General features: G+C 35.9%; 1 protein-coding gene across 2 annotated transcripts; it reads left to right on the plus strand.

The window, feature by feature from the left end:
* The first annotated feature begins 3,145 nt into the window (after positions 1–3,145).
* Positions 3,146–19,666, plus strand: LOC117327771. Of its 2 annotated transcripts, XM_033884936.1 has the most exons (10): positions 3,146–3,634; positions 4,144–4,210; positions 4,650–4,775; positions 5,099–5,148; positions 6,674–6,766; positions 6,942–7,115; positions 9,162–9,234; positions 16,976–17,038; positions 19,186–19,257; positions 19,436–19,666. In XM_033884936.1, the coding sequence occupies exons 1-10, from the start codon at positions 3,225–3,227 to the stop codon at positions 19,529–19,531; spliced, it is 1,224 nt and encodes a 407-aa protein (XP_033740827.1). In that variant the 5' UTR covers positions 3,146–3,224; the 3' UTR covers positions 19,532–19,666. The 2 variants fall into 2 exon arrangements, with proteins under 2 accessions (XP_033740827.1, XP_033740828.1); XM_033884937.1 differs by lacking the exon at positions 4,144–4,210 and having other exon boundaries at positions 3,525–3,634.
* Positions 19,667–24,587: the final 4,921 nt, after the last annotated feature.

Raw genomic sequence — 24,587 nt, forward strand, 5'->3', positions numbered from 1 at the left:
CATGCCTAATTAGGGGGTACTTGGTTTGCGTTTTATGAAAAAGTCTCGATGTCATGAACAAGTGTATGAACTAATTGGAATGATTTATTTTTTTTCCTGAATTTAATGGCGTAATTTTTAACGAAATAAGACTATTTATGAACACTTCAAATGAGTCACTAGTATATTGAATGATCAATAGTCTAACTACCGTATTCATAATTAAGCATCAGAAAGAATATTGACTTCAATTCACAGATTCATATTATAATTCTACATCTGGTTCAGTATTTACTTGGAAAACCTTTACGTTTTACATATTTTAAATACTCGACTTTATTTAAGGTATCTATTTAGTTTAAACTCATGTCTTAATGTCTTTTGTATTATATGCAAGCATTTCTGTTGAAATAAACAGATGAAAAAACAGTCTTATGCTAGTTTAATCTTAATTCTGTAACTGCACCTTATGATTGCTGCATTATCTTCTAATTCCATGTATATATTCTGCTTTCATAAGACAGGAATGGCCAGGACAACAGTTGAGGCAAGGATCTATGGGCATTCAACAAAAATGGGCGTCAAAAGTCACCAATGACACACCAAGCTAGGCCTATAGTAAAGTCCATGTGGTCTGCGGAGTCAATACTAATGTGATAGGATATACAGGATATTAGGATATAGACGTCACTAATCTATAATTACTACAGGAATCTACATCATACTGGGGAGAGGGACTATATCTATCCATGAAATATAACCAACGGACCATTCCCATTGCCATTTCCAAACATTCCATACAGGACCAGGCAAAAAATATCAAATAATTAAAGTAAGAAAAAGCAATGCTAGCACCAACTGCGATCGAGAACTCATGAAATGGAACAATGGTGATTTAAACATCATATGTATATCTCTAGCCACCAACGGTTTTATTCAGTCGACAACCTTACCATCAACACGCACCGCATAATGTTCATTTACATATATATGTACCATGGTGACACAACAACTAGACAAAGAAAAAGAATAATTCATATAGCAGCCAAAATCCAATCAAAATAAGGAATTATCACCCTCTAAGAAATCAGATTGTCAATGACATGACTACCCGAGATGCCTCGTGCAAAACAAGTAGTTGAGCCAGATCCCTATTAGGGACTTAGAGTCGACCCTGTTACTGTCAAAAGCAACACGAGAATGCATGATAAACCTTCTGATAACAATCACCAACCGGTGATAGAACAACCCAGACCGTCAACACCTTCAGGATCACCAACCGGTGATAGAACAATCTAGACCATCAACACGTTCTGGATCACCAACCCACCAACGACTCGGTCCAACACATATATCAACTATTTACATCCGGGGCTCGCTCTAACCAAGCCAAACTGAGCACAGGCATTTGTGAACTGAGTCGTCTTTGATGCATAGATAGTCTTACGTTTAGGATATAACCTCCAGATCTACTGACTAACCGGAAAAAGCTAAATATCTATAATCTGTTTCTAACAGTCTTCACTTAAACCATGTCTTCTTAGAAATTAAGGACCTCAATAGCCAGGTTAGGCAGGTTCTCTTTTTTTTTTTTGCTAATTCCTCGCATAAATTGTGGATCATAAGAGGACGGGTGTCAAGGAGGCACCGACGGCCAGGGTCATATGAGGACGGGTGTCAAGGAGACATCAACAGCCTGGGTCATATGAGGACGGGTGTCAAGGAGACACCAACGGACAAAGTCATATGATGACGGGTGTCAAGGAGACACCAACCTCCAGGGTCATATGAGGACGGATGTCAAGGAGACATCAACAGCCTGGGTCATATGAGGACGGGTGTCAAGCGAAACAAAACACTAAACGAAAGGACAGCATGGAAAGAAAACGATAGCAGATCTATTTTGGTCTCACCGGAGAACAGGACAACAGAACATTCCACAACGAACAGTTCGGCAAGTAAATCTACGGAACCCAGAGATCCGCACAGTTCTTAAAGAAAGCAAATTCCGCACGCAGATCCAATTATGCTTTGTCGAGCGATATGAATCCGCCGCTATCGGAAAACACTAAAACTTTTCGAAAAGTAGGATGGAAAAGCCCGAGTGTTTTTTTCGATTGTACAAATCCATTATGGCGGGCATTTTCGACAGTCTATAAAGATACTCTCACAAATTCTCATATTTCTCAATGTAATGCCGACTGCCCCAATTCTCTTTCTTTCTCAAAACCATGTCAGAATTAATAGAATATCACTCGCGGTCTGACCTTGTTCTTCTAAATCATCTCTATATACTTTTAGGTCCAACCTTCACTCTCTCAAATATAGAAATGTTTTTTCTGTGTCCCTGCACACACTATACCACTACATATTGATAAATCTTCAGCTGGATGTCAAATTAACAGGTAGAAGATATGACACAAGATTACCTACACTAATTTAAGAAAGAAAAGTAGCTATGACCAAGCGCCAGGTAAAACAATGAAGCGCTGTACAGGCGCACTGAACATTAACGAGACAGAAGACTGGAAGCAGAAAACGCTGGTCACACTAGACTAAGAAAAAAAACTACAAATTCCTTGCAAGAATTAATGTTATAAGCAATTATCTATGTTCCTTTTTAAACAGAAAGAGAAAACAATTTCAAAATTTATTTTTGAACGGGAGTTGAAATTAAGAAACAATTTGGATGACGTTTGAACACTTCATTATTTCCATTCATATATATCTTGCTAGTTCTTCATGGACTTTTGTAAGATTGCATAACCATAAAACATTAATTTCAAACAATGCATGTTATTACAATATTTTTAGTGTCCATTTAAGATATTAAAAAACATGAAATTGAAATAGCTATTTATATAGTTTTTGTTAAAAAATGCTTGTCAAATTATGCTTGCCAACATTTGACAATAGTATATTCCACGAGCTCTTGTTATTGCAGCCGATCGAATACGCCAATTTGAACAATGGACCGAGGTGCTCCGAATATATAATGAATTATAATCTCTAAACAAAAATTAATATGAATTCTTTGCGATAAGGCAAGTTCAGAATTATAAATTTATCTTCATTTGTGTATATTTCTATAAGTTTATATAATTTCATTAATTTTCAAACAAAGTAAGTGGTAATTAACGGCAAAATTATTTGTTGCAAAACGAAACCGGAAGTTATATATGTAAACAACATTCGGCCGACACAGCCAGGCAGCAGGTGCTTGTTCACATCAGTTGAACATCATCATGGACTATCCTTTTGTATTGTTTGTCATCTTTACCTGTTCGTATAACATAATCAAAGCTGATCTGACAAAAGCACCAGGGCACTTGAAACCATTCGGACATGGAAGACCGATTGTTGAAGTAGAGGAAACGGACATAACACCGGACCCTGCAAGCTTTTGGAAAACTAATGTTTATGCTCTTAAACCACTGAAAATGAAAGGAGCTGCTTCAATATCACCTGCATTTACAAAATGGACAGACGATTATTTCCTGTCACTCGACATGTCGAATGAAGATACTGTGACAGTCGAAACTGTGAAAAAGGAAAGCAGACAACAAAAAATCTTGCAATTGGATTTTCAGCAGTTTGTGAAAGAATACAACAATTCCGAGATTTATATGGTTAACTCAGTACCACAGGCGATATGGTATATATTTTATGCAAGAGCTAGTTTGTCGATGTTACAATATTGTCTTTTAGTCAATATCTTTGTGAAGTATCGAACTTGTTACTATGAGAGGCTACTGAATGGCCAATATACAATCTGATTAACACATTATCATTATACTGTAATGGGAGAGGAATGCAATGGCCAGACCGGGACTCAGACCTGGAACCTCCAAACTATAGACAGACGTTGTAACCATATGACCTGGTCACCAGTGGTCCTCTCTGTCCAGTTCTGCTACAATACACTACATCTTTATAATGTGTTTAATGATTTGTATTTATGATTTGGCTGATTTATTATCTGATGTTACTGTGCCTACAAGGTGCCTGTCACAAGTTTCTTGCCTTGTAATCTTCTAATACTGTTGGTGTACGATCCTAGCTGTCAACATTTTTTCTTCTGTTGCTATAACTAAGAGATAGAAATACTTAACATTTAATTTACCAATAAGAAAGTAATCTGTATATAATTTAAATATGTTTCAGTCACGATGTAGTTTTACCCTGTCCAATACAGTGTCAGTATCTGGCTGAAAAAGGACTTGTTGAGGCGGTGAGTCTACATACTTATCTAATAGTTATCTTTGCTTCTATAAATGGTAATTAGTATTTAATGTTAAGGTAAATTTGAAGAGGCTGTGAACAAGAGTAAAAGTCAGATTTTTAAGATTTAGAGGTAACCAGTACAGTTATTGCATTATAATTACACATAGCCTTACTAGCATAGAGCATGTTCAAATGATCACATTTTACCGTATCTGTATAGAGGTTTAGGCCCACTAACTTTATACCCTGTAGAAGGTGTTATTGAGTCTCCTGTGTTGTTTGGTTCTATGACATTGTTAATGAAGAGAGCAGAACTGGACTAGGCTGATCACTGGCTTAGTTGGTTACAGTGTTCTTGAGGTTAGCAGTCCTAGGTTCGAATCCCAGTCTAAATATCACATCTTTATTCTTGTGTTATAGATCATTATGACATTCTATATTAACAGCTGATGTGGTACAGTAGTGGCGGCACCAACTCTGTCGTACATACAGACTCTGTAGACAACATCAATTGTCTGTACCGTGGCAAAAAGGAGTTCATCCTGGTAGATCCCAGCAAGTATGGAGATAAGGTAAATATGTAGGACTGGAAGAACAAAGAACACAGCACATCTTCCCTTTTTATCTGTAAGGAAATGTTTAACAAATTGATATATCATTACCAATCTTTGGCCTGTGGTGTTAATGGTTGCTTTTAAATGATTTTATACCTAATTTTCACAGAACATGTAGGTGATAAAAGGTGGTCAATATTAACCTCAATGTTACATTGAAATCAATCTGCGTAAATGACTGTAAAATGATTTTTAGATGAATCATTGTCATATCAAATGTTGTGACCTGAAGCCTTTTACCAGTATTTTATGACTTCAGATCATTTTACTGTTATTGGCAGGTGGACCTTGACAGACCTGAGGGTTCTTACTCTGCAGTGGATGTAGACAGGTAGGTCACATGACCTAAGGGGTTTCCACTCTGCAGTGGATGTAGACAGGTAGGTCACATGACCTGAGGGTTCTTACTCTGCAGTGGATGTAGACAGGTAGGTCACATGACTGGAGAGGTCCTACTCTGCAGTGGATGTAGACAGGTAGGTCACATGACCTGAGGGGTTCTTACTCTGCAATTGAGGTAGACAGGTAGGTCACATGACTGGAGAGGTCCTACTCTGCAGTGGATGTAGACAGGAAGGTCACATGACCTGAATGTTCCTACTCTGCAATTGATGTAGACAGGTAGGTCACATGACTGGAGAGGTCCTACTCTGCAGTGGATGTAGACAGGAAGGTCACATGACCTGAATGTTCCTACTCTGCAATTGATGTAGACAGGTAGGTCACATGACTCTGAAGATTGGACAGGTAGTTCACATGACCTGAGGGTTTCTATACCACAATTTCACTGTTGATGAAGATAGGTAGGTTAACTGACCTGCTGGTTTCTATTCCACAGTTGATGAAGACTGGTGGGTCTCTAGCCTGATTTTCCTCTGGCCCTGAAATTTTGCCAGCATAAAGCAAGGGTCTATACAGATGTAATAGAACACTGATATGGGACTAAATGGGTGTTTAATGGTTAATAAATATCTCTTTTATCCATATATGTCAGGTAGGTGTCATGTCATGCCCAATTTTATTATGTTTGCACCAAAATCTTAGCGACACCAAACAGTGTCTGAGAATTCCACGTTTTCATATGGTAGTGTGCTCTGGCCCTACACCAGACATGGTATCAGGGCTAGAGGAAACGCAGGCTAGTAGGTCACATGACCTGCAGGTTAGACAGGTAGGTCACATGACCTGAAGGTTCGTATTCTGCAGTGGATCATGTAGACAAGTAGGTGGTATGGTTCTGTGCTGCCATCACATGATCTGTCTTACATTCCTGTACTGCCATCACATGATCTGTCTTACATTCCTGTGCTGCCATCACATGATCTGTCTTACATTCCTGTACTGCCATCACATGATCTGTCTTACATTCCTGTACTGCCATCACATGATCTGTCTTACATTCCTATACTGCCATCACATGATCTGTCTTACATTCCTGTACTGCCATCACATGATCTGTCTTACATTCCTGTACTGCCATCACATGATCTGTCTTACATTCCTGTACTGCCATCACATGATCTGTCTTACATTCCTGTACTGCCATCTCATGATATGTCTTACATTCTTGTACTGCCATCATATGATCTGTCTTACATTCCTGTACTGCCATCACATGATCTGTCTTACATTCCTGTACTGCCATCACATGATCTGTCTTACATTCCTGTACTGCCATCACATGATCTGTCTTACATTCCTGTACTGCCATCACATGATCTGTCTTACATTCCTGTGTTTAGATGAATCTCCTTTACAGTCCTCATTACTGCATCCTTCAGTGTACACATTAACGCTTAACAAGCTTGGTATCAAAGTTTGTATACTAGAGGTTTCAGTGATTACTTGTATTACAGAGTGGACTACACAGCATACCCAGGACTGGCAGAGGTGGACTACATCCACGTTAGTATGGAACCCGGCGACTGTCTCTATATACCATACAGGTGGTGAGTTATGTCAATATATTTTGGGGAGGGGGAATTGATTTTGATAGTTACTACTGACTTAATACATCGTTTATACTGCTTTCAAGTGTCCAGGATATGTTTAGCGATTTGAGATTGTTCTTGCTGATTTGTACTTGTTTTTAAAAACTGAGATGAAAATAAATTGTTTGTTCAGGATTCACCAGGTACGTTCCTATGGCAACAATCTGGCTGTGAACATTTGGTGGAACCATCACATAGCACCAGAGGTCAACCTTGACCTTTGTAACGCCGAGTGTGACCATCAGATGACATTAAATCATCTAGAATTTAGAGGATTTGGAGAAATGACAAGTGTGGATGGTATCAGGTGTGTTAAAAGCTGTTTGTTTCTGATGGAATTGTGTATTATATTAATATTTCAGACTATCTGGCTGTAATATCTATCAGACTATCTATCAGGTATTACATATGGTATGTACCCTACCGTACCTGTATTATATATCATAGTTATCCTACCGTACCTGTATTATTTATCGTAGTTACCCTATTGTACCTGTATTATATATCATAGTTACCCTACCGCAACTGTATTATATATCGTAGTTACCCTACCTTACCTGTATTATATATCGTAGTTACCCTACCATACCTGTATTATATATCATAGTTACCCTACCGTACCTGTATTATATATCGTAGTTACCCTACCGTACCTGTATTATATATCGTAGTTACCCTACCGTACCGGTATTATATATCATAGTTACCCTAACGTACCTGTATTATATATGATAGTTACCCTACCATACCTGTATTATATATCATAGTTACCCTACCGTACCTGTATTATATATCATAGTTACCCTACCGTACCTGTATTATATATCATAGTTACCCTACCGTACCTGTATTATATATCATAGTTACCCTAACGTACCTGTATTATATATCATAGTTACCCTACCGCACCTGTATTATATATCATAGTTACCCTACCTTACCTGTTTTATATATCGTAGTTACCCTACCGTACCTGTATTATATATCATAGTTACCCTACCGTACCTGTATTATATATCATAGTTACCCTACCGTACCTGTATTATATATCGTAGTTACCCTACCATACCTGTATTATATATCGTAGTTACCCTACCGTACCTGTATTATATATCGTAGTTACCCTACCGTACCTGTATTATATATCGTAGTTACCCTACCGTACCTGTATTATATATCGTAGTTACCCTACCGTACCTGTATTATATATCGTAGTTACCCTACCGTACCTGTATTATACATCATAGTAACCCTACAGTACCTGTATTATATATCATAGTTATCCTACCGTACCTGTATTATATATCATAGTTACCCTACCGTACCTGTATTATATATCATAGTTACCCTACCGTACCTGTATTATATATCTTAGTTACCCTATCTTACCTGTATTATATATGGTAGTTACCCTACCGTACCTGTATTATATATCGTAGTTATCCTACCGTACCTGTATTATATATGGTAGTTACCCTACCGTACCTGTATTATATATCGTAATTACCCTACCGTTCCTGTATTATATATCATAGTTACCCTACCGTACCTGTATTATATATCATAGTTACCCTACCGTACCTGTATTATATATCATAGTTACCCTACCGTACCTGTATTATATATCGTAGTTACCCTATCTTACGGGGCCGCGGTGGCCGAGTGGTTAAGGTGTCCCGACACTTTAACACTAGCCTTCCACCTCTGGGTTGCGAGTTCGAAACCTACATGGGGCAGTTGCCAGGTACTGGCCGTAGGCCGGTGGTTTTTCTCCGGGTACTCCGGCTTTCCTCCACCTCCAAAACCTGGCACGTCCTTAAATGACCCTGGCTGTTAATAGGACGTTAAACAAAAACAAACCAAACCCTATCGTACCTGTATTATATATCATAGTTACCCTACCATACCTGTATTATATATCGTAGTTATCCTACCGTACCTGTATTATATATGGTAGTTACCCTACCGTACCTGTATTATATATCGTAGTTACCCTACTGTACCTGTATTATATATCATAGTTACCCTACCGTACCTGTATAATATATCATAGTTACCCTACCGTACCTGTATTATATATCATAGTTACCCTACCGTACCTGTATTACATATCATAGTTACCCTACTGTACCTGTATTATATATCGTAGTTACCCTACCGTACCTGTATTATATATCATAGTTACCCTACCGTACCTGTATTATATATCGTTGTTCTTCTTTGATCTTTATTGATGGATATGTCTTTGGAAATGAGTAACTACTAGCTGTAAGTCATTTCACCATTCAAATTCAGTTATTAATTGTTTCTTTGTACTCCGATATTTACATAACTGTACTTTTTGTATTTTCAGGGATCACTTTGAATCATTTTTAGGAATATCTAGTCGAATTTCTTTCAAAAGATTCCAAAGAGCTTTACTTGGGGTAAGTATTTTGTAAATATGATGTAATTGGTTGCTTAGTTTCTGAGATTTACCTTTTTGCAATGTTTAAAATCCTTGGCACTTTAGTGAGTCAACATTGAGTACATTAAACTCATTAACGGGAAGGTTCACATAGAGTGTTCTGTTTAGAATAGAAATTGTGTACTCCATGGTGTGGAGGTCATTTATCTATATTGTACTTTTAAATAGGTATAGTATTGTATGCTGTATATATTTACAGTTCCTAACAGTGAGGTTGTACTGTACACTGTATATATTTACTGTCCCTAACATTGAGGTTATACTGTACACTGTATATATTTACCTAACAGTGAGGTTGTACTGTACACTGTATATATTTACAGTCCCTAACAGTGAGGTTGTACTGTACACTGTATATATTTACAGTCCCTAACAGTGAGGTTGTACTGTACACTGTATATATTTACAGTCCCTAACAGTGAGGTTGTACTGTACACTGTATATATTTACCTAACAGTGAGGTTGTACTGTACACTGTATATATTTACAGTCCCTAACAGTGAGGTTGTACTGTACACTGTATATATTTACAGTCCCTAACAGTGAGGTTGTACTGTACACTGTATATATTTACAGTCCCTAACAGTGAGGTTGTACTGTACACTGTATATATTTACCTAACAGTGAGGTTGTACTGTACACTGTATATATTTACAGTTCCTAACAGTGAGGTTGTACTGTACACTGTATATATTTACCTAACAGTGAGGTTGTACTGTACACTGTATATATTTACAGTCCCTAACAGTGAGGTTGTACTGTACACTGTATATATTTACAGTCCCTAACAGTGAGGTTGTACTGTACACTTTATATATTTACCTAACAGTGAGGTTGTACTGTACACTATATATATTTACCTAACAGTGAGGTTGTACTGTACACTGTATATATTTACAGTCCCTAACAGTGAGGTTGTACTGTACACTGTATATATTTACCTAACAGTGAGGTTGTACTGTACACTATATATATTTACAGTCCCTAACAGTGAGGTTGTACTGTACACTGTATATATTTACAGTCCCTAACAGTAAGGTTGTACTGTACACTGTATATATTTACCTAACAGTGAGGTTGTACTGTACACTGTATATATTTACAGTCCCTAACAGTGAGGTTGTACTGTACACTGTATATATTTACTGTCCCTAACAGTGAGGTTGTACTGTACACTGTATATATTTACAGTCCCTAACAGTGAGGTTGTACTGTACACTGTATATATTTACAGTCCCTAACAGTGAGGTTGTACTGTACACTGTATATATTTACAGTCCCTAACAGTGAGGTTGTACTGTACACTGTATATATTTACAGTCCCTAACAGTGAGGTTGTACTGTACACTGTATATATTTACAGTCCCTAACAGTGAGGTTGTACTGTACACTGTATATATTTACAGTCCCTAACAGTGAGGTTGTACTGTACACTGTATATATTTACAGTCCCTAACAGTGAGGTTGTACTGTACACTGTATATATTTACTGTCCCTAACAGTGAGGTTGTATACACTGTATATATTTACAGTCCCTAACAGTGAGGTTGTACTGTACACTGTATATATTTACCTAACAGTGAGGTTGTACTGTACACTGTATATATTTACAGTCCCTAACAGTGAGGTTGTACTGTACACTGTATATATTTACAGTCCCTAACAGTGAGGTTGTACTGTACACTGTATATATTTACAGTCCCTAACAGTGAGGTTGTACTGTACACTGTATATATTTACCTAACAGTGAGGTTGTACTGTACACTGTATATATTTACCTAACAGTGAGGTTGTACTGTACACTGTATATATTTACCTAACAGTGAGGTTGTACTGTACACTGTATATATTTACAGTCCCTAACAGTGAGGTTGTACTGTACACTGTATATATTTACCTAACAGTGAGGTTGTACTGTACACTGTATATATTTACAGTCCCTAACAGTGAGGTTGTACTGTACACTGTATATATTTACAGTCCCTAACAGTGAGGTTGTACTGTACACTGTATATATTTACCTAACAGTGAGGTTGTACTGTACACTGTATATATTTACAGTCCCTAACAGTGAGGTTGTACTGTACACTGTATATATTTACAGTCCCTAACAGTGAGGTTGTACTGTACACTATATATATTTACTGTCCCTAACAGTGAGGTTGTACTGTACACTGTATATATTTACAGTCCCTAACAGTAAGGTTGTACTGTACACTGTATATATTTACCTAACAGTGAGGTTGTACTGTACACTGTATATATTTACAGTCCCTAACAGTGAGGTTGTACTGTACACTGTATATATTTACTGTCCCTAACAGTGAGGTTGTACTGTACACTGTATATATTTACAGTCCCTAACAGTGAGGTTGTACTGTACACTGTATATATTTACAGTCCCTAACAGTGAGGTTGTACTGTACACTGTATATATTTACCTAACAGTGAGGTTGTACTGTACACTGTATATATTTACAGTCCCTAACACTAAACAGTGAGGTTGTACTGTACACTATATATATTTACCTAACAGTGAGGTTGTACTGTACACTGTATATATTTACAGTCCCTAACAGTGAGGTTGTACTGTACACTGTATATATTTACAGTCCCTAACAGTGAGGTTGTACTGTACACTGTATATATTTACAGTCCCTAACAGTGAGGTTGTACTGTACACTGTATATATTTACAGTCCCTAACAGTGAGGTTGTACTATACACTGTATATATTTACCTAACAGTGAGGATGTACTGTACACTGTATATATTTACAGTCCCTAACAGTGAGGTTGTACTGTACACTGTATATATTTACAGTCCCTAACAGTGAGGTTGTACTGTACACTGTATATATTTACCTAACAGTGAGGTTGTACTGTACACTGTATATATTTACAGTCCCTAACAGTGAGATTGTACTGTACACTGTATATATTTACAGTCCCTAACAGTGAGGTTGTACTGTACACTATATATATTTACTGTCCCTAACAGTGAGGTTGTACTGTACACTGTATATATTTACAGTCCCTAACAGTGAGGTTGTACTGTACACTGTATATATTTACAGTCCCTAACAGTGAGGTTGTACTGTACACTGTATATATTTACAGTCCCTAACAGTGAGGTTGTACTGTACACTGTATATATTTACCTAACAGTGAGGTTGTACTGTACACTATATATATTTACAGTCCCTAACAGTGAGGTTGTACTGTACACTGTATATATTTACCTAACAGTGAGGTTGTACTGTACACTGTATATATCTACCTAACAGTGAGGTTGTACTGTACACTGTATATATTTACAGTCCCTAACAGTGAGGTTGTACTGTACACTGTATATATTTACAGTCCCTAACAGTGAGGTTGTACTGTACACTGTATATATTTACAGTCCCTAACAGTGAGGTTGTACTGTACACTGTATATATTTACAGTCCCTAACAGTGGGGTGTCCTGTACCTGTATCTACTTTACCTAACAGTGAAGGTTGTACTGTACACTGTATATATTACCTAACAGTTGAGGTTGTAACTGTACACTGTATATATTTACCTAACAGTGAGGTTTGTACTGTACACTGTATATATTACAGTCCCTAACAGTGAGGTTGTACTGTACACTGTATATATTTACAGTCCCTAACAGTGAGGTTGTACTGTACACTGTATATATTTACCTAACAGTGAGGTTGTACTGTACACTATATATATTTACAGTCCCTAACAGTGAGGTTGTACTGTACACTTTATATTTACCTAACAGTGAGGTTGTACTGTACACTGGTATATATTTACCTAACAGTGAGGTTGTACTGTACACTGTATATATTTACAGTCCCTAACAGTGAGGTTGTACTGTACACTATATATATTACAGTCCCTAACAGTGCATGAGGTTGTACTGTACACTGTATATATTTACCTAACAGTGAGGTTGTACTGTACACTATATATATTTACAGTTCCTAACAGTGAGGTTGTACTGTACACTGTATATATTTACCTAACAGTGAGGTTGTACTGTACACTATATATATTTACAGTCCCTAACAGTGAGGTTGTACTGTACACTGTATATATTTACAGTCCCTAACAGTGAGGTTGTACTGTACACTGTATATATTTACAGTCCCTAACAGTGAGGTTGTACTGTACACTGTATATATTTACAGTCCCTAACAGTGAGGTTGTACTGTACACTATATATATTTACAGTCCCTAACAGTGAGGTTGTACTGTACACTGTATATATTTACAGTCCCTAACAGTGAGGTTGTACTGTACACTGTATATATTTACCTAACAGTGAGGTTGTACTGTACACTATATATATTTACCTAACAGTGGGGTTGTACTGTACACTGTATATATTTACAGTCCCTAACAGTGAGGTTGTACTGTACACTGTATATATTTACAGTCCCTAACAGTGAGGTTGTACTGTACACTGTATATATTTACAGTCCCTAACAGTGGGGTTGTACTGTACACTGTATATATTTACAGTTCCTAACAGTGAGGTTGTACTGTACACTGTATATATTTACCTAACAGTGAGGTTGTACTGTACACTGTATGTATTTACAGTCCCTAACAGTGAGGTTGTACTGTACACTGTATATATTTACAGTCCCTAACAGTGAGGTTGTATACACTGTATATATTTACAGTCCCTAACAGTGAGGTTGTACTGTACACTGTATATATTTACCTAACAGTGAGGTTGTACTGTACACTGTATATATTTACAGTCCCTAACAGTGAGGTTGTACTGTACACTGTATATATTTACAGTCCCTAACAGTGAGGTTGTACTGTGCACTGTATATATTTACAGTCCCTAACAGTGAGGTTGTACTGTACACTGTATATATTTACCTAACAGTAAGGTTGTACTGTACACTGTATATATTTACAGTCCCTAACAGTGAGGTTGTACTGTACACTGTATATATTTACAGTCCCTAACAGTGAGGTTGTACTGTACACTGTATATATTTACAGTCCTAACAGTGAGGTACTGTACACTGTATATATCTACCTAACAGTGAGGTTGTACTGTACACTGTATATATTTACCTAACAGTGAGGTTGTACTGTACACTGTATATATTTACCTAACAGTGAGGTTGTACTGTACACTGTATATATTTACATTTACCTAACAGTGAGGTTGTACTGTACACTATATATATTTACATTTACCTAACAGTGAGGTTGTACTGTACACTATATATATTTACAGTCCCTAACAGTGAGGTTGTACTGTACACTATATATATTTACAGTCCCTAACAGTGAGGTTGTACTGTACACTGTATATATTTACCTAACAGTGAGGTTGTACTGTACACTGTATATATTTACAGTCCCTAACAGTGAGGTTGTACTGTACACTGTATATATTTACTGTCCCTAACAGTGAGGTTGTACTGTACACTGTATATATTTACAGTCCCTAACAGTGAGGTTGTACTGTACACTGTATATATTTTCAGTCCCTAACAGTGAGGTTGTACTGTACACTATATATATTTACATTTACCTAACAGTGAGGTTGTACTGTACACTATATATATTTACAGTCCCTAACAGTAAGGTTGTACTGTACACTGTATATATTTACAGTCCTAACAGTGAGGTACTGTACACTGTATATATCTACCTAACAGTGAGGTTGTACTGTACACTGTATATATTTACCTAACAGTGAGGTTGTACTGTACACTGTATATATTACCTAACAGTGAGGTTGTACTGTACACTGTATATATTTACATTACCTAACAGTGAGGTTGTACTGTACACTGTATATATTTACAGTCCCTAACAGTGAGGTTGTACTGTACACTGTATATATTTACAGTCCCTAACAGTGAGGTTGTACTGTACACTATATATATTTACAGTCCCTAACAGTGAGGTTGTACTGTACACTGTATATATTTACCTAACAGTGAGGTTGTACTGTACACTGTATATATTTACAGTCCCTAACAGTGAGGTTGTACTGTACACTGTATATATTTACTGTCCCTAACAGTGAGGTTGTACTGTACACTGTATATATTTACAGTCCCTAACAGTGAGGTTGTACTGTACACTGTATATATTTTCAGTCCCTAACAGTGAGGTTGTACTGTACACTATATATATTTACATTTACCTAACAGTGAGGTTGTACTGTACACTATATATATTTACAGTCCCTAACAGTGAGGTTGTACTGTACACAGTATATATTTACCTAACAGTGAGGTTGTACTGTACACTGTATATATTTACCTAACAGTGAGGTTGTACTGTACACTGTATATATTTACCTAACAGTGAGGTTGTACTGTACACTGTATATATTTATCTAACAGTGAGGTTGTACTGTACACTATATATATTTACATTTACCTAACAGTGAGGTTGTACTGTACACTATATATATTTACAGTCCCTAACAGTGAGGTTGTACTGTACACTATATATATTTACAGTCCCTAACAGTGAGGTTGTACTGTACACTGTATATATTTACAGTCCCTAACAGTGAGGTTGTACTGTACACTGTATATATTTACCTAACAGTGAGGTTGTACTATACACTGTATATATTTACCTAACAGTGAGGTTGTACTGTACACTATATATATTTACATTTACCTAACAGTGAGGTTGTACTGTACACTATATATATTTACAGTCCCTAACAGTGAGGTTGTACTGTACACTGTATATATTTACAGTCCCTAACAGTGAGGTTGTACTGTACACTATATATATTTACAGTCCCTAACAGTGAGGTTGTACTGTACACTGTATATATTTACCTAACAGTGAGGTTGTACTGTACACTGTATATATTTACAGTCCCTAACAGTGAGGTTGTACTGTACACAGTATATATTTACCTAACAGTGAGGTTGTACTGTACACTGTATATATTTACCTAACAGTGAGGTTGTACTCTACACTGTATACATTTACCTAACAGTGAGGTTGTACTGTACAATGTATATATTTACAGTCCCTAACAGTGAGGTTGTACTGTACACTGTATATATTTACTGTCCCTAACAGTGAGGTTGTACTATACACTGTATATATTTACCTAACAGTAAGGTTGTACTGTACACTGTATATATTTACCTAACAGTGAGGTTGTACTATACACTGTATATATTTACCTAACAGTAAGGTTGTACTGTACACTGTATATATTTACAGTCCCTAACAGTGAGGTTGTACTGTACACTATATATATTTACTGTCCCTAACAGTGAGGTTGTACTATACACTGTATATATTTACTGTCCCTAACAGTGAGGTTGTACTATACACTGTATATATTTACCTAACAGTAAGGTTGTACTGTACACTGTATATATTTACCTAACAGTGAGGTTGTACTATACACTGTATATATTTACCTAACAGTAAGGTTGTACTGTACACTGTATATATTTACAGTCCCTAACAGTGAGGTTGTACTGTACACTATATATATTTACAGTCCCTAACAGTGAGGTTGTACTGTACACTATATATATTTACTGTCCCTAACAGTGAGGTTGTACTATACACTGTATATATTTACCTAACAGTAAGGTTGTACTGTACACTGTATATATTTACTGTCCCTACCAGTGTCGTTTAGCTGTTGTTATAAAATTATCACCTGTCGTTTGAATTTACAGGAAGATATTGAGATGTTAAAGGAGAGAAATGCTGGGGATGAATATCTGTTGTACCTGAGACAGGTGAGTTTACTAATGAATATAAAACAGTATCAGTTGTATACCTTGATAGTTAAACTTTGTTGATTAGTCCCCTACCAGTGAAACCCCATTGTCTATAACAAACTTTGTTTATAATTAGTCTCCTACCAGTAACCAGGGGGACCATATTAAACATTGCTTACTTTACAACAGTAAAAATTTGTTTATTTAACAACAATTAAACATTGTTTATTTAACAACAATTAAACTTGTTTCTTCAACAGCAATTAAACTTTATTTATATGAGGAGACCAATCAATGGTCACATTAAAGTGACCTCAAACTGAACATCATTGTTGAGTATTTACTGTGTTGACGGGAGTATTTACTATGTTGACGGGAGTATTTACTATGCTGACGGGAGTATTTAATATGTTGACGGAAGTATTTAATATGTTGACGGGAGTATTTACTGTGTTGACGGGAGTATTTACTATGTTGGCGGGAGTATTTACTATGTTGACGGGAGTATTTACTATGTTGACGGGAGTATTTAATATGTTGACAGGAGTATTTACCATGTTGACGGGAGTATTTACTATGTTGACGGGAGTATTTACTGTGTTGACTGGAGTATTTACTATGTTGACGGGAGTATTTACTATGTTGACTGGAGTATTTACCATGTTGACGGGAGTATTTACTGTGTTGACTGGAGTATTTACTATGTTGACAGGAGTATTTACTATGTTGACTGGAGTATTTACTGTGTTGACTGGAGTATTTACCATGTTGACGGGAGTATTTACTGTGTTGACTGGAGTATTTACTATGTTGACGGGAGTATTTACCATGTTGACGGGAGTATTTACCATATTGACGGGAGTATTTACTATGTTGACGGGAGTATTTACCATGTTGACGGGAGTATTTACTGTGTTGACGGGAGTATTTACTATGTTGACGGGAGTATTTACTATGTTGACGGGAGTATTTACCGTGTTGACGGGAGTATTTACTATGTTGATGTGAGTATTTACTATGTTGATGGGAGTATTTACTATGTTGACGTGAGTATTTACTATGTTGACGTGAGTATTTACTATGTTGATGGGAGTATTTACTATGTTGACGGGAGTATTTACCATGTTGACTGGAGTATTTACTATGTTGACAGGAGTATTTACTATGTTGACTGGAGTATTTACTGTGTTGACTGGAGTATTTACTATGTTGACGGGAGTATTTACTATGTTGACAGGAGTATTTACTATGTTGATGGGAGTATTTACTATGTTGACGGGAGTATTTACTATGTTGACGGGAGTATTTACTTTGTTGACTGGAGTATTTACAATGTTGACTGGAGTATTTACTATGTTGACGGGAGTATTTACTATATTGACGGGAGTATTTACTATGTTGACGGGAGTATTTACTATGTTGACGGGAGTATTTACTATGTTGACTGGAGTATTTACTGTGTTGACGGGAGTATTTACTATGTTGACGGGAGTATTTACTATGTTGACAGGAGTATTTACTATGTTGATGGGAGTATTTACTATGGTGACGGGAGTATTTACTATGTTGACTGGAGTATTTACTAGGTTGACTGGAGTATTTACTATGTTGACTGGAGTATTTACTATGTTGACGGGAGTATTTACTGTGTTGACTGGAGTATTTACTGTGTTGACAGGAGTATTAACTATGTTGACGGGAGTATTTACTATGTTGACGGGAGTATTAACTATGTTGACTGGAGTATTTACTATGTTGACGGGAGTATTTACTATGTTTTGATGGGAGTATTTACTATGTTGACGGGAGTATTTACTGTGTTGACGGGAGTATTTACTGTGTTGACGGGAGTATTTACTATGTTGACTGGAGTATTTACTAGGTTGACGGGTGTATTTACTATGTTGAAGGGAGTATTTACTAGGTTGACTGGAGTATTTACTAGGTTGACGGGAGTATTTACTATGTTGACGGGAGTATTTACTATGTTGACTGGAGTATTTACTATGTTGACGGGAGTATTTACTGTGTTGACGGGAGTATTTACTATGTTGACGGGAGTATTTACTATGTTGACGGGAGTATTTACTAGGTTGACGGGAGTATTTACTATGTTGACTGTTGACCTAGGTTGAGTTATTCACATCATATTTCCTTTATTGTAGATATTCTCGTTAATGGATGACAATTCTGACGATATATTGACCAAACAAGAGGTGAAGGCTACACCACCAGAGGTCTGTAATGCCCTGTCTCCATAGCAACTTGTCTGTCATATGTTCAATGTTTTCACTCACATAACCCATTGTGATATCTTACCAGTGCCCATTGTAGTATGTTCTAGCCTGTTTTAGCATGTTTTTAAAATCAAATTATGTTAGGATTTTTAAAAGTTTTTTGTTTTTGTTTTTACAGAACTGGACTCGGATCCAAAAAGTCATGAGGGAAATGGAGAGTTATTTGGACAGGACACTTGGTGTTGCAGACGATAACCATCATGATGAACTGTAATAGGTACAATGGCTTTAGTAACCCATAGCAACAATGTAACATGAACTACAACAATCCAGTTAAAATGTTATTGTGGTTATTAGCTCAAGTCAAGGCTGTTAAAGGCTCAAAGCAGTATGAAATGATGCCAGAATTGTTGTACACTGTATTTTAGAATTTCTGATTTTGTTTCTGTTATAATGTCCGACCATCACTTAGTTTGTCAAACTAATGAGGTAACAAACAATACCCGCACACAAGAACAAATACTGCATACCTGGTAATGTTCGCTCTCGTTTAATTTTCGCCATTTGTTCATCCTTTGCAGATAGGGCGAATTTAAGATGAAGGCGAACATTTCAAGCTGAATTGTACCGATTTATAAACCATAGTACATGGGCCAAGTGTAGTTATCATTAGCTTATCATTTCCAATTTAAAAACGATGCATTTAAGTAAGATATTTTAAAAATTCGGTCATTTCTTTTTTAAATTATGTAGTCTGGTCATGATAAAAATGAAATAGAGATTGGCATCAAATTCCTGCCATGGAAAAGATTAATTTTATGAGTTCACTGTCGCTTAATTGTGGCTTCCTTTTATGTACATGTATTTACATGTGAACAAGAGAAAACACTGGTCAGTCATTAGTCATGACACGCGGACGCGGTGAACTTACAATTGATCGTGTTTGCTTAAAATCACCCATGCATACCCGATACTACTTGAATCAGTAGGGACTAAAAGAAAATCTGAGCACAGGTAAACGTTATTTCACACCTGATTACATTTCACATCTCATGCTGGTAAGACCATTGGGAAACTTGATAAGTCCCGAGTGTAACTGTATAGAAAATTCCAAATGGAATTATTCGATTTTACAAACGAGGAAAAGTATACCGGTATTTCTTGAAAACCATTTAGGGCGAATTTAAAACAAGGCGAATATGTTTTGTACTTTTTATGTTTTTATAACTCTGCACTACAAAAAGATGGAATAGTTTTGATATCTATGCTTTCATTGTATCAAGAATTAGTCTAGGCTCGAAATGATGTTATATGTAGAAATCCCAATATCCATTCCATAAAAATATTTTATGAAACTCTCTGCAGCTTTGTTGGTAAAATTAAAAAAAACAACTCTTTAAGATCCTTTATATTTTGTAATATTTTAAAAACTAGTTATTAATACTGAATTGTTAACATTTTACTAAATGATCCTAGGCTTCCATGAGAACAGGGCTGGTATATTTATTGATACCGTTGATATATTCTTGTAAAATTTTTGATATTCTGTTCATTCTAAAAGTGTGGCCAAACATCAGCACTGTTTTAGAGTTCCTACTAAACAAAGTGACTCAAATGTATTTAAATGATGATGTGGATCTTTTCATTAATTTTGATTATATAGATATTTTTACAAAGATGAATTCATATTTTTTACCTGATTTAATCTGCCATAATCATATGGGAAAATTGCAGAAATTTTCCCAGTATTTGATGGGTACTAGGGAGACTGCGGGGATGAATATTGTTGAGAATTATTTGATGGGTGTTATGTAGGGATAATTTTGAGATATGGATGTTGTGGAGAATTATTTGATGGGTGTTATGTAGGGATAATGTAGAGATATGGGTGTTATGTAGGACGAATGGAGAGATATGGATGTTGTGGAGAATTATTTGATGGGTGTTATGTAGGACAAATGGAGAGATATGGGTGTTAAAGAGAATTATTTGATGGATGTTATGTAGGGATAATGGAGAGATATGACTGTTATGGAGAATTATTTGATGGGTGTTATTTAGGGATAATGGAAAGATATGGGTGTTGTAGAAATTTATTTATCCAATACATATATGTATTACTATGAAATATATAGTATTAAGATCATCTGATGTCTGTGATATCTCCTTTCATGCGTTAAGTTTTCCTGTATAAAAAATGTGTGCTGCCAAACCATATAGTACTATCAGTACATATACAGTACTGATACTCGGCCATTCAGGACTGATACTCGGCCATTCAGGGTGTATGTTCTAAGGGTGTCAGTGTTTTTTGAACACTTGCCAAATAGTTCTACAAAAAGTGTTTGTATTGACACCCCACCATACAAGGTGTTTTGTGTTAAGGGTGCCACTATAAGTAATCACTAACCCAATAGAGAGCTACAAACAGTGTATTCTGTATCCTAGGTGTGTCAGTATTGTAAGGGTGTCACTATTTTACCCAATAAAGTTTTACAAAATGTTTCTATTAACACCTGCTATACAAGGTGTTGGTTTTGTAAAAGTGTCACTTTTTGTCACTACAAGAGGTATTTCTCATACGATCTTGAAATCCAGCAAACTTTTTTTTGATAAATCATTTGATTATCAACACATTATTTATCCTAAAATGGGCCCATGGGGTCAAAATATAAACTGGCTTAAAATAGGTTTGGGCTTATTGCAGGACAATGAGTTTATTATCAGGCATGGACCTATTGCTGGATAGATAATATACAATTATTGACTACATGTATGTTGCCTTAAATTGAAACTAGATTTGTCTGTTTTTGTATTGTGTACCAGAATAGATCACCTTCTGTTTTTGTGTCACCTGCAAAAGCAGGAGACATGTAGGGTTCACAATGTCGGCATCAGCGTCATATGCATAAGATGTTTCCGTGCGATAACTGAACTCTCCTTGGGCTGATGAAACCCAAACTTCATACAGGCCTTCCTTACCAAAAGGGCTTACATAGGATTGCTTTTCAGACCTGAAGGTCAAAGTTCAAGTTCACTGTTACTAAGAATAGAAAATTATTTTCCCTGCCATAACTCAAGTTTGCTTGGGATTGCATTTCAGGTCAGGAGGTTAAATGTCAAAGTCACTGTTACTATATATAGAATATGTGTTTCCATGTGATAAATCAAGTTTCCTTGGGCTGATCAAGCTGAAACTTAATACTGACCTTCCTTACCAAAGGGGCTTACATGGGACTACTTTTCGGGTCAAAGGTCAAGGTCACTGTTACTAAAAATTGAAATTTGTTTCTGTGCCATAACTCTAGGTTGCTTCGAATTCCATTTCAGGTCCCAGAGGTTAAATGTCAAAAGTCACTGCTGCTATAAATAGAATATGTGTTTCCGTGCGATAACTCAAGTTCCTTTGAGCTAATCAAATTCAAACTTTATGCAGATCTTCCTTACCAAAAGTGCTTGATTGGGATTGCTTTTCAGGTCCAAAGGCCAAAGGTCTAAGGTCACTATTACTAAAAATAGTAAATTTGTTTCCTTGTGATAACTCTTGTAATCGCCTAACTTTCTGTACAGGCGACACATCAACTTCCATGGAGTTCTTGTTGTATTGTGTACCTTTATCTAATATTGCGTGAAAATCAAACACAGGAAATGAAGAAAATGTTCAATTTTATATACAGTGTACTATTTTATAATACAATTTAATTTGTTTGGTATATCTTTTTTTCCTCTTATAAACTTGATTTAAGTTTTAATTAAGAAATATTGTTGATGTATAACTTTTTCTTATAAACTACATCACAATATATATACATTAATGTAGATGTTCAGTTTGGTGTATTACACTAACGATGAAGATTTTATATACATCAATATAGATGTTCAGTTTGGTGTATAACACTGCTAATGAAGATTTTATATACCGCTTTGGTGTATTATACTGCTAATGAAGATTTTATATACCGCTTTGGTGTACTACACTAACGATGAAGATTTTATATACCGCTTTGGTGTATTACACTGCTAATTAATGTAGATGTTCAGTTTGGTGTATTACACTAACGATGAAGATTTTATATACATTAATGTAGATGTACGCTTTGGTGTATTACACCAACGATGAAGATTTTATATACATCAATATAGATGTACGCTTTGGTGTATTACACTAACGATGAAGATTTTATATACATCAATGTAGATGTACGCTTTGGTGTATTACACCAACGATGAAGATTTTATATACATCAATATAGATGTACGCTTTGGTGTATTACACAAACGATGAAGATTTTATATACATCAATATAGATGTACGCTTTGGTGTATTACACTAACGATGAAGATTTTATATACATCAATGTAGATGTTCAGTTTGGTGTATTACACAAACGATGAAGATTTTATATACATCAATGTAGATGTTCAGTTTGGTGTATTGCACTAACGATGAAGATTTTATATACATTAATGTAGATGTTCATTTTGGTGTATTACACTTATGATGAAGATTTTATATACATTGATGTAGATGTTCAGTTTGGTGTATTACACTAACGATGAAGATTTTATATACATCAATGTAGATGTTCAGTTTGGTGTATTACACTAACGATGAAGACTTTATTTTCATTAATGTAGATGTTCAGTTTGGAGTATTTATTAATTAAGTGAAAATCATGTTCTCTAGTTTTAGTCTTTGTATATATTATGTATGCTTTTAACGAACCCAAACATAATGCTGTGTTCCTCCATAGGCGCCTGCTTCTGGTTAGTATTGATAGAAAAAAATATTAGACCCTGCTCCTACTATATCAACAAGGTGTAACACTCGAAGATCTACGATGCATCGACTGTGGAACAGAAATAGACCAGATAGGTCTACAGCTCAATAAACAATACTAACTATAATTGTTGACCAATCAGGTCTACTTCCGTTCCACAGTAGATGTATTGTAGATCTTCAAGTGTTACACCTTGTTGATATAGTAGGAGTAGGGTCTAATATTTTTTCTAGAAGCAGGTACCTGTGGTTCCTCCTAGATAATGTCACATTGTCACAAGTGTAACTCGGACCATACCTTTCTTCATCAGACCATGTTGCATGGTATCATACCTGTGTGATTTTATGAGACCACTGTTGTCATTACATTATACATATGTGAATTTACCAAGTTTTGATGACAAAATATATTCAGGATTCAATAAAACTATTTTAAGATGTTTTTGAATTTTACTTCATTTGTAAAAAAAAAACACCCTACACACAAAGGTTTACAGCGGTTATTGATTATACAGGAAACAATATCATTTACCTATGGAAAAACAAAGTA

The sequence above is a fragment of the Pecten maximus genome, chromosome 5 (assembly GCF_902652985.1).
Source record: "Pecten maximus chromosome 5, xPecMax1.1, whole genome shotgun sequence".
In the NCBI taxonomy this organism is placed as follows: domain Eukaryota; kingdom Metazoa; phylum Mollusca; class Bivalvia; order Pectinida; family Pectinidae; genus Pecten; species Pecten maximus.

Excerpts from the sequence above, each read along its gene's own strand:
- LOC117327771 (XM_033884936.1), top strand. The coding sequence starts at position 3,225 with ATGGACTATCCTTTTGTATTGTTTGTCATCTTTACCTGTTCGTATAAC. Across the intron at positions 4,211-4,649 it reads AAAAAGGACTTGTTGAGGCG|CTGATGTGGTACAGTAGTGG; the intron begins GTGAGTCTACAT and ends CTATATTAACAG. Across the intron at positions 9,235-16,975 it reads TCCAAAGAGCTTTACTTGGG|GAAGATATTGAGATGTTAAA; the intron begins GTAAGTATTTTG and ends TTGAATTTACAG.